This window comes from Ips typographus, linkage group LG3 (assembly GCF_016097725.1).
Source record: "Ips typographus isolate SLU linkage group LG3, UJ_Ityp_2.0, whole genome shotgun sequence".
Lineage (NCBI taxonomy): Eukaryota > Metazoa > Arthropoda > Insecta > Coleoptera > Curculionidae > Ips > Ips typographus.
The window spans coordinates 870981-885134 of record NC_138424.1 but is presented as its reverse complement, the minus strand read 5'-3'; the positions used below and the strand labels follow the sequence as shown (position 1 = coordinate 885134).

At 34.1% G+C, this 14154-nt stretch overlaps 3 protein-coding genes across 4 annotated transcripts in view; 1 reads left to right on the top strand and 2 right to left on the bottom strand.

Moving 5' to 3' along the window:
- LOC145726605 (tachykinin-like peptides receptor 86C) overlaps positions 1-166 on the bottom strand; it is a 30595-nt gene extending 30429 nt beyond the window's left edge. Inside the window, exon 1 of one of the 2 annotated variants that reach the window (XM_081975768.1) lies at positions 69-166. The gene's annotated coding sequence lies outside the window, so the exon portion shown is untranslated. The remainder of the gene's footprint in view (positions 1-68) is intronic. The other variant, XM_081975767.1, reaches the window with a different exon arrangement.
- A 152-nt stretch (positions 167-318) lies between these two features.
- Positions 319-7368, bottom strand: LOC145726606 (calaxin-like). Its single transcript, XM_081975770.1, has 5 exons — positions 7319-7368; positions 4099-4371; positions 3530-3650; positions 775-1028; positions 319-724 (listed from the first exon to the last, which is right to left on the bottom strand). The coding sequence occupies exons 2-5, from the start codon at positions 4344-4346 to the stop codon at positions 502-504; spliced, it is 846 nt and encodes a 281-aa protein (XP_081831896.1). The 5' UTR covers positions 4347-4371; positions 7319-7368; the 3' UTR covers positions 319-501.
- Positions 7369-8239: 871 nt separating this feature from the next.
- On the top strand, positions 8240-13606 carry LOC145727195 (lysosomal alpha-mannosidase-like). The gene is made up of 17 exons (XM_081976677.1): positions 8240-8394; positions 8453-8555; positions 8612-8693; positions 8761-8946; positions 8997-9202; positions 9303-9439; positions 10615-10751; positions 10807-11238; positions 11295-11479; positions 11533-11738; positions 11792-11949; positions 12198-12383; positions 12439-12712; positions 12763-12898; positions 12954-13075; positions 13133-13282; positions 13334-13606. The coding sequence occupies exons 1-17, from the start codon at positions 8251-8253 to the stop codon at positions 13541-13543; spliced, it is 3054 nt and encodes a 1017-aa protein (XP_081832803.1). The 5' UTR covers positions 8240-8250; the 3' UTR covers positions 13544-13606.
- Positions 13607-14154: the final 548 nt, after the last annotated feature.

The following is a 14154-nucleotide window of genomic DNA, read 5'->3' as shown; positions in this document are numbered from 1 at the left end:
TGACAATCATATTCCCACAAATTATGCAAAATTCTAGATTTGACTGGTGAATTAAGTAAAAATCTTACTTTTAACACAAATTTTTAATGTCCATCTTTTATCGTAATTTGGTCACAAAATCGTTTCCCGCAAATTTCCGCCTGCTTTCCCGCGTGATTCCCGAAACACTGAGACTGGGTAAAAGAAATTCGGGATAGTGTTGAAGGATGCGCGCGTTAACTTTGTTAATTTTTCTCAAATATTCCAGTATTACCGTTCTAATGAGTATTTTCGTAAAATTGTATTGTTAATGAAGGTGTGTGGGTTGTTAAAACGGTTATTAAATATGGAAACTTTTAATAATGTAAAGTTGGTTTACATTCAAACTTTGTTAATGGTTTGTGTGATTAATAACAATCATGCAGTTTAATTTAACTAATTTAGGTTACTGGCGACATCTGTGTTTGCGTGGGTGCACTCTGGAGACTTGTTGGGCCCCTAACTGTCCAGAAACCGTTCAATTTAAAAGGATAAAGTAGCTAAGAAGGTGTTTTTTGATGTTTCAGTTGGTAGACACCGGCCAAAAGCTTCAAGAAGCAGCGGTTCTGCAGCTACAGTGCTTTTGTAGTCCTCCAAAGACACTTTCCCATCCTTATCCTTATCCATTTTCCTTATAACAATATCCACCAAGTCCTTAACGCTTTCATCCGGATCTTCTTCTTGAGGAAATTTAATCAGGCAATTCCTAACAACCTCAATATATTACAAAATTTCCTGGAAACTGACCAGACTCACCGTAGTAATTGGAACATTTCATCTTTAGTGACAAAACCATCTCCGTTCAGATCGTACACAGCAAAACAGTACTCGCCCTGTTTGGATGAGTTGCTTTTCAAGAAAATTGACATTCCCTGGAACCAGCTTTCCAAAGTGATTAGACCGCAATTGAGACGATCCCAAACGCAGAATATTCGATCGATTAGCATGTTTTCGGTCACAATATCGAAAGTGTTGTGCAGAATTTCACGAAATACGGTCCTGTCGATCCCCTACAAAAAAATGAATAGTGAACAGAGCATTTCTAGAAAGTTGTTAAACCTCAAATTTGCTTAAAACAAGTTATGTTTCTAATGTAATTTGTTTTATGTACGAATAAAGGTTGTAAGCCAAAATAGACCTTATTTACAATGGAAAGTTTCAGTCTCTGCAGTGACAAAATGATTTAAAAGCACACAGCCAGTGGCGTAACAAATTTAAACAAATTAAATTAGTCAATAATTTCCTTGTTGACACTTTAATTAGCAAAATTGAAAACCTTGATTTTTAATGATATACTATGTTAATATGTTCTGCAATTTGCTAAAAAGCACTAATAACTGCTTAAAAATAGAAATATAGTGGCAACACAGCAATTACAGTGCAATTTCCTGTGGATGATAAGGTTAAATTTGAATGTAAATATGTCAGAAACCGCACCCTTTTAGTACAGCACATAGTAGGTCATTAGGTAGGTCTTTTGACAAGTAGTATCGAGTTATTCTAAAATATACAAGGTGTTCTATTTGAAATAATGGAGATTGGTGGCTTTGAACGCAATGATTATACACTTCTCTGGAAAAGAGAACCACAAATTTGACCGTAAATATCTCAGAAACTTTTTAGTATGTAGGTCTGGACTAGTTTAATCGAATAACGGTAAAATATACAGGATGTTTTGAGTAAAACAATGGATGTTTACAGCGTTAAACACAAGATTGCTCTCTCTTGAGACTGTTTAAGTGAATAGTATCCTAGGACCACGTAAGAACTGTTATTATCGTTAAAACTGTCGAAATTTACACAAAAGCGTACATTAAACCAGACTATAGGGTGGGGTGACAACTGTCATTAACGTCAAAACTGTCAAAATAGCTAAAAGGCTGTAAGAATCATGGCTGGAAACGGCTGTTTTTTGCGGTTTGTGACAGTTGTCACGTGACAGTCTAAATGAATAGTGTTCTACGAGGTGACAACCGTCATTAACGTCAAAACTCTGAAGCCTTGTCCAAAAGCTACAAGAATCATGCTTTTATAAGATCACGATTTAACTGTCATTAACGTCAAACCTTTTTTGAAAGCTGTAAGAATCATGGATGGGAATAGCTTTCAACAATCCAAAATAAGGAGTGTTTTTGCACTTCTTGGTGATTTTCTTACAGTTGTCACGTGATTATCTAAGTAAATAATGTTATAGGATCACGTGACAACTGTTATTAACGTCAAAATTGTCAAAAATCTGTAAGAATCATAGAGGGTAATAGCTTTCTTGCAAGAATCTAAATAAGGAGTATTTTGTGCTTAGTGAAATGGTGTCCTAAGATCACGTCACCCAACTGTCATTAACGTCAACACTGTCAATTTAACCCAAAAGCTGTAAGAATCATAGACAAGAACAGCTTTCTACAAAAACTGAAATAAGGAGCGTTTTTCCGCTTTATGACAGTTATTTTCACAGTTTTCTGGCTAATAGTATTCCAGAATCACGTGCCAACTGTCATATAAGCTGCAATGATCATGCTTTTTTGTAATAATCCAAATAAATAGTGTTTTAGGCCTCATGACAGGCTAAATGGTGTTATAGGATCACGATTTAACTGTCATTAACGTCAAGACTGTCAAATCTTGCTTGAAAGCTGTAAGAATCATGGATGGGAATAGCTTTCTTACAACAATCCAAATAAGAAGTGTTTTTGCACTTCTTGTTAATTTTTTTACAGTTGTCACGTGATTATCTAAGTAAAGAATGTTATAGGATCACGTGACAGCTGTCATTAACGTCAAAATTGTCAAATCTTGTCCACAATCTATAAGAATCATGGATGGTAATAGTTTTTTTGGCAAGAATCTAAATAAGGAGCGTTTTTCCGCTTAATGATAGTTATTTTGACAGTTTTCTGGCTAATAAAATAGTATTCCAGAATCACGTGCCAACTGTCAAACCGTCCTCAAAACCTGACGGAATCATAGATAAGAACCGCTTTCTTGGAATAATCCAAATAAAGAATGTTTTGCGCTTTATGACAGTTATTTTGACTAATGTGACTGTCTAACTCAATAATGTTTTAAGATCACGTGACAACTTTAATTAACCTCAAATCTGTCAAACATTAAGAGATTAAAAGCTCTAAGAATCATCAATAAAAAACCGCTTATACTTGCAATACTCAACATACTACAAATAAGCAATGTTTTGCGCTTTATAACAGCTATTTTGACTGATAAGTGTCACGTGACTGTCTAAGTAAATAGTGTCCCAGGATTACATGCCAACTATCATTAACGTAAAAACGTCAAACCTTGATCAGAAGCTGTAAGAATTATGGATATGATAATGTCACGTGATTGGCTCAATAAATAGTGTTTTGGAATCACGTGTAAACTGTCAATATTTTCATTTTCGCTTATTATTAGTCTCAACGTTAAGGCTCTATCAGCTTAGTTTGGTGATTTGTTTGATGGGAAAATCGACCTTATTAAGTACAATCGAGAATACTAAAAGTATTTGAGTTACCTCTGAAACTGGAATTGGATTGGTTACACCTGCTGTGGATGTGGCGTAATTAAGCCGGTTTGAGGATTTACTGGAAGCAACCAGTTTTTTGTAAATCTTGTACAAAGCCTCGATTTCTGACCTGAAAATTTGTGAATTGTTTTAAATATAAAGAAAAAAATTCGTTTCATTTGCTGTTGAAGCAAATTTAACCAAAAAACCTTTTTTTGAAACAAACTGAAAAAATAGGGATCCAAAATTTGTTTTTTAAACTTCGAAATTTGCAGGGTGAAAGTGGTATTTTACCGCACAATTTGCTTTAGAAAAATAACTTTTTCAATAACAAAACCCTCAATAAAGAGGGAAAACTCGTTATTTTCTAGACTCGAATCGATATAACAAATTACAATCCCATTCGGGCTATAATTTCCTCCGAGTGGCTTTCATGCCACTCGGCCATTGCAAAGCCGACCTAAATTACCTGCTAAAGCTAAATTAGACGTGGGGCGTTGTTTGATTTAATTGGATTTTTCAACACCCCAATTTCAACGCAACTGTGTTTAAATTACTATACAACAGAAAAAACTCACTTGGTGAAGAACGTTTCTTTCTTCATTCGTTCGATCAGTTTGGGGGAGCATTTAAGGGCGTCTTTCTCCCCCATTCCTCTCTCCCTGTTCTTCAGCAGGCGTAGTTTCGAAGACTGATTGTTGCCACCACCGCGTCGTTGTATACGCACTCGATTTATAAAACGAGTGATTCCCCTCAAAACCATCGCCCCCTGGCGCATGCTCAAAGTAGGGGAAGGGCACTTGGGGACAGTTGATGTCGACGCCATTTTTGTTTTAATCAATTTTCTTGCCCTAATGTGTTATTTTTATTAAACTTTAAACACCCTGTATAGAATATTCATTATACAGGGTGTCCAAAGCTTAATAGAAAAAGCAATTAAGCAAAAAGTATGTTTTTTTTTTGAGACACAGGTTTCCACAGTTATAATATAAATTGAGAGAATTTCGAATATGTTAGACAACAGTTTTCACACGACTGTCTGATTAAATAGTGTCCCAGGATCAGGTGCCACCTGTCACTATTGTCAAAACTGCCAGTTCTTGCCAGATCTGAAATAAGTAGTGTTTTGCGCTTTATGGCAGTTATTTTGATAGATGGCACGTGACTGTCTTAGTAAATCGTGTCCCAGGATCACGTATTTACTGTCATTAACGTCAAAACTTGCCCAAAAGCTGGTAAGAAGCATGGATGGGAATAGCTTTTATGCAACAATCTAAATAAGGAGAGTTTTGCAGTTTATGACAGTTTTCAAGTGACTCTTTTCAAAACGTTTCACTTATTAGAAATATTACAGGATTTTAAGAATTTTAAAAACCTCTCAAATATCTATTAAAAATGTCAGATGTCTCTATCATCAGTTTGTCTCCATATCACTAAAAACTCTCAAAAATCTATTAGAAATGTCAGAGACTTCTAAAAGACATACAAATCCTTAATAAATCTCTTAGAATATGCCGGATGTCTCTAGACACGTTGTTACAATGCCAAAGATCTCTATAAGTTTCGAAAACACGTCAATAATCTGTTAAAAACACCAAAATTCTTTCAGAGTCAGTTTGGCAATGATTTAAAATTTATTAGTAGTGCTAGAGGTTTCTAAAAACTTAAAATATCTTTAGTAAACCTTCTAGAATTGCCAGAGACCTCTGCAAAGTTTGAAACCCCTCAAAAATGTATTAATAATGACAAATATCTCTAGAATCAGTTTGGCAATGATCTGAAAGCTTGGAAAACCTTTCAAATTTATAGGAAATTCCAAAGGTTCTAAAACCTTTAAAAATTTACCAGATACTTTGAAGAACTTTATTAAAATGCCAAAGAGCTCTAAAAGCTTCGAAAACCTCTCAAGAGTCTATCATAAATGCTCTACAATTAGAGGCATTTGGAGTTTGGCAAATCCCAGAGGTTTGTGAAACTTTTAAAAATGCCAAATGTCTCTAGAATCACTTGTTGCATCAATTCATACTTAGAAAATCAGTGAAAAATTTATTAAAAACACCAGAATTCTGTAAAACCGTTAATAAATTTTCTAGAATTGCCAGATGTTGCTAAGAACGCTTTGAAAGTGGCAGAGAGAAAAGTTTTGAAAACCTTTCACGAAAGTATTTTAAAAGCCAGATGCTTCTAGATTTATTCTATAAATTTCAGATACCTGTAAAAACTAGAATTGAGGGAAAAACAACGACATCACGACTAAAAACTAATTAAATCTTGCAACAACGCTTACTGCTACCAATCTAGTTTTTTATGATACATTTGTGACGTCACTTCTAATTGGTTTTGATTTTGCTATATGTACATTAATTCATTGTATTCTACCTGTTCTGATAAAAACTTAAAACACACTGTATTTATGTTTAACTAGTATAATTTGGCCACATGTTGTTTTCAATGAAACAGGGTGAATAACGACACAGTTCTAAGAAGCCTTTTATCTCTAATCAAAAACTGTTTTAAGTATTTTATTGCGATCTAATCTCGACTAGAGAGGTTTTTTAGGTACTCTTTGAAATTCAATATCTCGGGAACATGAGGAGCTGGAGAGGCCATTTTTAACTCATTTTGTAGTATTTTTTATGCTTTTTCGAATGGCGTAGGAACGAATTTCCTGCGAATCTAAATAAAAGAGCTACGATTTTTCAAAAAGTCAAAAAATTCAATTTTTGTCAAAAGTGCAATTTTGGCAAATTTTTATTTTGCTCCATAAGGGTTGTAATGCACAGCAAAGGATATATTTATACCAAAGGACCTCAAATTAAGGGAAATAACCACTTTGAACCTTTCAGAAATTCGAAAAATGCCATTTTTTGTCAAAATTTTCAATTTTTTTTTTGTTCCATAAGGGTTCCAATGCACACCAAAGGCATATTTATACAAAAGAACATTAAATTAGGTGAAATAAGCACAAAAAAAGCACTTTAAAATTTTTCACTTTTCAAAAAAATTGAAAGAAAGGGGGGGTATTAGAGAGGTTTTTTAGGTACTTTTTGAAATTCAATATCTCGGTAACGGGAGGAGCTACAGAGGCCATTTTTAACCCATTTTGTAGTATTTTTTATGCTCTTTCGAATGGCGTTGGAACGAATTTTCTGCGAATTTAAATAAAAGAGCTACGATTTTTCAAAAAGTCAAAAAATTCAATTTTTGTCAAAAGTGCAATTTTGACAAATTTTTATTTTGCTCCATAAGGGTTCTAATGCACAGCAACGGATATATTTATACCAAAGGACCTCAAATTAAGGGAAATAACCACTTTGAACCTTTCAAAAATTCGAAAAATGCCATTTTTTGTCAAAATTTTCAATTTTTTTTTTTGCTCCATAAGGGTTCCAATGCACAGCAAAGTGCATATTTATACAAAAAAACCTTAAATTAAGTGAAATAAGCACAAAAAAAACACTTTAAAATTTTTCACTTTTCAAAAAAATTGAAAGAATGGGGGGTACTAGAGACAATACAAATTATATACATCAGCAGGACATTAATTCCTCAAAAGCTAAAACTTTATAATAGTAATTAAGAAAATGGAAATTTTTCAATTGTCATCCTAACCTCCCTCCCTCTTCTCACAGGGGAGGAATGACACGAAATCGAACAAGGAAAATTTGTGTATACAATGTAAAAGCTTCACTTTTTCCGAATCAAGTCACGCGATACTGTCGTTTTCCTGGCATGACAGAAACCTTTTCAGTACAACATTCAGTTCTAATAGAAAATGGTTTTTTAGTGGTTTTTTACCTGATTATATGGCTGGCTTAGGTGTTCTTCGATGCTAATCTCACTCAAAACTATTATAATAATAGGAAAAATAAGTTGTATCGATTAAACATTCGAGAGAGGTTGCTTGGGGACGGAAATATAGATATAATAATAAATAGTGTAATAATCAATGAAAAGATATTCTTAAAAAGGTTCAAAAGTTATGCTAAACTAAGTAAATAGTGTATAACTAGATAAAAACACAGAAAAAACATAAAAATACACTGACAATTTGTAAAACGAATAAAAACAAAAATTTAATAAGAATAGCTAAAATTATTCAAATTTAAAAAGTTAATGTCAATATGCCAAGCAAAAATAGTCCATATAGACAAAAAGTTTTTTTAGACATTTTCTTAGTAAAATAAACATTATACATACGACAGCTTTGTAATGAATTTATGTCAGAGTTGACAACACTGTCAATTTGGAATTATGAACCAATTTTCCCAACCTGTCAAATCTGACAGCTTTCTAGTAACGATTTTGAATTAGACAGTTAAAAACACTGATTTGATAATATCGACTTCCAATCAGATCAGAGAAATATTAAGTACAATTTTGACAGTTGAAAGAAAAAGCCAAATGTACTTTCAGAGTAATTTTCAGACACAATTGATTTTTATAAAATCTAAAATGTAGCAAAAAAAAATTAAGGTTGAAATTAGCTTGAAACAAATCGTTTCAGCAATGCAAATTTCCGCAAGTATATCAAGTGATTTCAACCAAAAGTGGACCATAACGACTTTAGCTCTGTAAGAATGTTTTATCTGTCAAACAGAGATTAACCAACGTTTCGACCAAATGCCAACCATTATCAGTGGTTGAGAGTAGAATATATAATAAGGTTATCTTTCATTAAATTATCAATTTGAGTGGATGAGATGATAAATTATCCTATCTAAAGTACTATGAATAGTTTCAACGTTATTAATAACAAAGTTAATTACAATTTAGTCTTGAATAATATGTTTGGCGTTATTCTGGTTTTGTTTTGTTTACAAGGGACGTTCGGAAGGTCCGTCCAGGATTTACCCAATAAATGTGGATACCAGGTTAGAGTTTTATCATATTTTTTAAAACTTTAAATTTGAACTGTTTTTCTGATTTTAGTCCTGTCATCCAATCAAAGCAGATCATGTAAACGTTCACTTAATACCACATAGTCACGATGATGTAGGTTGGGTGAAAACGGTGGATCAATTTTTTTACGGCAGTAATTTTTACTTTTTTTTTTTTTTTTTGTTCTACTCTATATAATGCACATTTTAGCTCGGTCTAAAATCTACCACGCAGGTGTCACGTTTATTTATGACAGTGTCCTGAAATCAGTACAAAAAAGTCCGGACAGAAGGTATTTTTATTTATAATCAGTGAAACCAATTTTGGACAAAACAGTCTAACTTGTGATTATTCTGCAGATTTATCTACGTAGAATCAGCGTTCTTTTGGAGATGGTGGGTGGACCAAAAGGAATCCGAAAGGGAGGTCATTCTGGATTTGGTGGCCAACGGACGAATTGAATTTGCTGGAGGCGGTTGGTCAATGAACGACGAGGCGGTAACCAACTATCAATCCACTATCGATCAAATGACCTGGGGATTGAAGTAACTGAATAATCAAACTCGATCAATTTTCACTGGAAAACTGTTTCCAGAAAGCTAAACGACACTTTTGGTGAATGCGGACGTCCTAAAGTTGGTTGGCAAATCGATCCGTTTGGACACAGTAGCGAAATGGCGTCCATTTTTGCTCAGATGGGTTTCGATGGGGTCATTTTAGGCCGAATCGACTATCAAGACAAGTTGAATCGATTGAAAAGCCAATCAATGGAAATGTTGTGGCAAGGAAGCAAGAATTTAGGTTAGGTGATGATAAAACAAAAGTTTAAAATGAAATAACGTTTCTATTACATTGTTACGTTAATTATTGTGTTTTTTTACACATATGATTGAATTTTTAGGCGATGCTTCGCAAATCTTCACTAGTGTGTTATTTAATCATTATGACGCACCTGCTGGATTTTGTTTTGACATTTTATGCGATGACGATTCTCTGATTGACAATCCGGACAGTCCCGAATACAACATAGATGTCAAGGTATAATATACAAAATCTCTAAATTTAAACCATACGAAAAACCAAAAAGGATTGGGATGACGTCAAAACAAAAAATTCAAAAAGTTCTCAAAAAATATCTTACAAAATGTATTTTTAAACTTGCAGAGGCTTAGAAAACTTTCCAAGCTTTACCACAAGGGTCCTAAATTTCCCTAGAATTTTTTTGATATGGTGTATGGCTCTAGAATAATTTTAGTAGTGTCAGAAATCTCCAGATACTGAACAACGTGTTAAAATTTTTGAAAAGTGAAACTTAACCTTCCAAGAATTCTGTAACAAATTTGCTGAAGCTTCTAGGATCATTTTGAAAATTTCAGAAATCCTTAAATAGTATTGAAAACATTCAAAAACTGTCCAGAAAGCTTTACAAGTGTCCTAAATGTTTCAACAATTTTTGAAAAGTGAAACTTAACCTTCCAAGAATTCTCTCAAGTTTGCTGAGGCTTCTAGGATCATTTTGAAAATTTAGAAATCCTTAATTAGTATTGAAAACATTCAAAAACTGTCCAAAAAGCTTTACAAGTGTCCTAAATGTTTCAACAATTTTTGAAAAGTGAAACTTAACCTTCCAAGAATTCTCTAACAAATTTGCTGAGGCTTCTAGAATCATTTTGAAAAATTTAGAAATCCTTAAATAGTATTGAAAACATACTATTAAAGGATTTCTTTCAAACAATTTTTTAAAAGTGAACTTAACCGAACCTAACCTTACAAAAATTCTCTAAATTTTTCAGTGGCTTCTAGAATCATTTTGAAAGTGTAGGAACGATTCCCAACATTGATTTATATCATTTATATCAGTTTTCCCACGCATCTTTTTTTGGTACACTCGGTCATTCAAACCTAAATAACTCTCTTATTTCGTCCACACTGTATATACTTTTTTTCTTCTATGGATAGCCAATAAAATAGACTCTCCAACGATGTAACCATATTGATTTGTAAGTTAAACTGATTTGCCGTTAAGTAATTTAACACAAGTTTGACAGGCAAATCATTATTGGTGTACAGGGTAGTTGAAAAAAACTACTTCAAGGTACTCCCAGAAATATTTTAACCAATAAACTGAGATTTTTCAAGAGATTAACGAGAAATTAATGACGTCATTCTAATTTGTTTTGATTTTTCGTATAGTTTTAATTAAATTATGTCAGGCCACTGAATTCATACTAAAACACGTGCAACCAGCCCTTAAAAGTTATCAATCGAGCAACATTATCATACCAATGGGACGGGATTTTGCGTACCAAGAGGCGGAACCTTGGTTCCAAAACATTGACAGACTAATAAAGTGTGTTTTTTTATTTTTTATCTTAAATTTTTTAGTGCAAAATCAACTTTTTCAGATACATAAACACCCAAAAATTATTTAACGGTACTAAATACAATTTAATGTACTCCACCCCATCTTGCTACGTTAAGGCCGTGAACCAGGAACTGGACAGGGTGGTAACGTCCCCGTTAAAAGAAGACGATTTCTTTCCTTACGCCACTGATTTGCATGCATTCTGGACTGGTTACTACACATCCAGACCGACTTTAAAACGTTTCGAACGTATGGGTAACAATTTTTTGCAAGTCTGCAAACAGTTGTACTCGTTGGCCAATTTACCATACGACCAGCAGTCCAAATTGGATAGAATGAGGGACGCAATGGGCATTTTACAGCACCATGACGCCATTACTGGTACGGAAACAGAAGTGGTCGCTTATGATTATGCCAGATTGTTGCATATCGGTTTCGAAAATTGCGAAAATTTGACTTTCCAAGCGTTATCGTAAATATGATTGTCATTATAGTCATACACTCATTAATAGTATAACAAAATTTCAGATTTTTGACAGATAGTAAGGCTGAAAATTTCAAAACTTGCCTCTTAACCAACGTGAGCCAATGCATTTTGACCGAAAACGAGAACGTTTTTTTGGTCACCGTGTATAATCCCTTGAGTCGCCCAGTGAATAAATACGTCAGAGTACCAGTTTATGGTGCAGCTTACTCTGTTACTGGCCCAGATGGTAGTAAATAATCGATTTTATGGGTTAGTTTGGATCAACCTTTTGTTTTACAGGTCAACCTGTTCGAAGTCAAATAATCCCCATTGCTAACGGAGTCCAGAAAATTATAGGAAGAACCAGTACCGCCACATTAGAGTTAGTTTTTGTGGGTAAAAACATCCCTCCTTTGGGTTTTAAGTCGTTCTATGTAAAGAAAGAAAAATGGAACCAAGTTACTACAGAAGATTTGGGTTTGTACTTTTCGTACAAAAACAATAAAGTAAAAGCGTTTGAGTTTGATTCACATTGTGACTAATTCAAATTAAATTGTAGGGAGTTGGGTTTGATATTGATCCCTCAACTGGGTTGATCAGTAACGTCAAAATGAATGGAGTAAACTTGGATGTTGATCAAAAATTCTGGTTTTATAAAGGAGCCAATGGTTGGTCGGATGATTTTTCTTCTAAAGCTTCAGGAGCTTATGTTTTCAGGTAAATGAGAATTTGAATAAAACACCAATAAATTTAAGAGTTTGGTATCTCGGAACCTGAATTTTGGTATGAAGAACATGAATTTGATATCCGTTTTGCTGTAACTTATGCTATTTTGCCTCTGATCTTGAAATTACGAAGAAGTCTTTAAGATTCAATTCGCTTGAAATAAAACACAACTCAAATAAGATTTCCTATACTAATGAAATTTACCGCCAAGCTAAAATAGACTTTATCGCTACTTTCAGACCGGACAAATCACATCCTGTAACAAAAGTATCCGACACCGCAAGGTTTGAAGTGTACCGTGGTGATTTGGTCACCGAAATCCATCAAACTTTCACCAACTTTGTCAGTCAAGTGATACGACTTTACAGTGACGAGAACTTTATTGAATTCGACTGGGTTGTTGGACCATTAAATATTGGAGAAGAGTATGTTAAATTCACTAGCACCAATTTGCTTTACAAATATTCAAATTTCAATTAGCGATCATGGAAAGGAGGTTATAACCAAATTCTCCACCCCTCTAGAGTCAAATTCGGTGTTTTACACCGATTCAAATGGACGGGAAATGTTGGAAAGAACCAGGAATTTCCGGCCTACTTGGGATATAGAAATCAATGAAACTGAGTCTTCCAACTATTATCCAGTCACTTCCAGGATAGTGATTAAAGACCAGGAGAAAAACCTGGAATTTGCTGTTTTGACTGATAGAGCTCAGGGTGGGTCCAGTTTACGTGATGGAGAAGTCGAACTCATGGTAATTGTCTTTAGAAATAATTAAAAGTGCTATAAAATAATTGAAAATAGTTATTGCGAAATTGCATCACTGATGATCAATTGGGAGTGGGAGAAGCCCTAATTGAAATCGCCTACAATCGTCCAATAGTAGCCCGAGGATCCCACTATCTCACTTTGGGACATATAGAGAAAACTTCCGACAGTGGTCTGCTGGGCAATTGTAATTTTTTGGGTTTGTTTTTAAATTGTTTTGGTTATAGAAACAACAGGAGCGGCTATCCAGCATGATATAGCAACTAGAAAATTGCTGGACTCCTGGATCTTCCTTTCTGTGCCTGAAGAAGCCACTTTTGAAGAATACAAGGCTGCTCATTTGATGCAAGTAAAAAAAAATCTTCAACTGATTGTTTTTAACGAAATGTAAGTATATTGGTGTTAGTTTGCAGGCTTGAACGATCATCTACCCCAACAAGTGCACGTGCTAACCTTGGAACCGTGGACAGAAAACCAATACCTGCTCAGACTAGAGCATAGTTTCGAATCAAAGCTGGATCCCTTACTGTCCCAACCTGTGGACGTTAATCTTGAAGTAATCTGCTAATTTCTTCACCAGGATTTGCTTGTAAAAGCGTTTTTCCAGGCTCTGTTCGCTACTTTCGACATTATTAACTTGCAAGAGACTACGTTGGGCGCCAATCAATGGTTGCAAGACAGTGTCAGATTGTCGTTTACCACCCAAAAAGATAACGGTTACGACCCGAGGTATTTTGAAGAATTGAACAGTAACATTGTGACGTTGCAACCAATGCAGATCAGGACTTTCCTAATTACAGTAGTGCCAGTTTTTTGAAACCAAATATTTCTGTAGAGTATGACATTAAATGTGTCTAAAAAACGTCGGATAACCGGTAAAGTTTGATTTTTAGTGTCTACAGATCATCCTCTCGAAACTCCAAGAAGCTCTAGAACAATCTAGAAATTTCTGAAAAATCACTCGAAAAACTATTCAAACAGATTAAAAGCTTTCAAAACTCTCTAAAGGCTTTCAAAAACCTCTAGAAGCTCCCAAAAGCTTCTAGAACAATCTAGCAAAATCAGTGGCGTAGTTTGTTAAGTAAAACTGTAATTAAAAATAACTGAAAAATGGAAATGTAGTTATAGTTTAAAATTGCTTGAAATCAACCAACACTGAACTGTGTATTAAGCACAAATGGAACTTATTTACAACAAAAAAACATTTTTTTTAAATTTCGATTTTGAACAAAATAAAAGTCGGTGGTGCAGATGTTTCTATTATTCAATTGTTATTAAAATTAACCAAAAAGTGCATATTATGTCGTTATGGAACAAATTTGCTTGACACAAATCACAATTCTAATGAGATTTTCTTATTAATTGAATTGTGTGCTAAGCAAAAATGAATCTTATTATTTACATACAACACGTACTTGCTCGACTAAA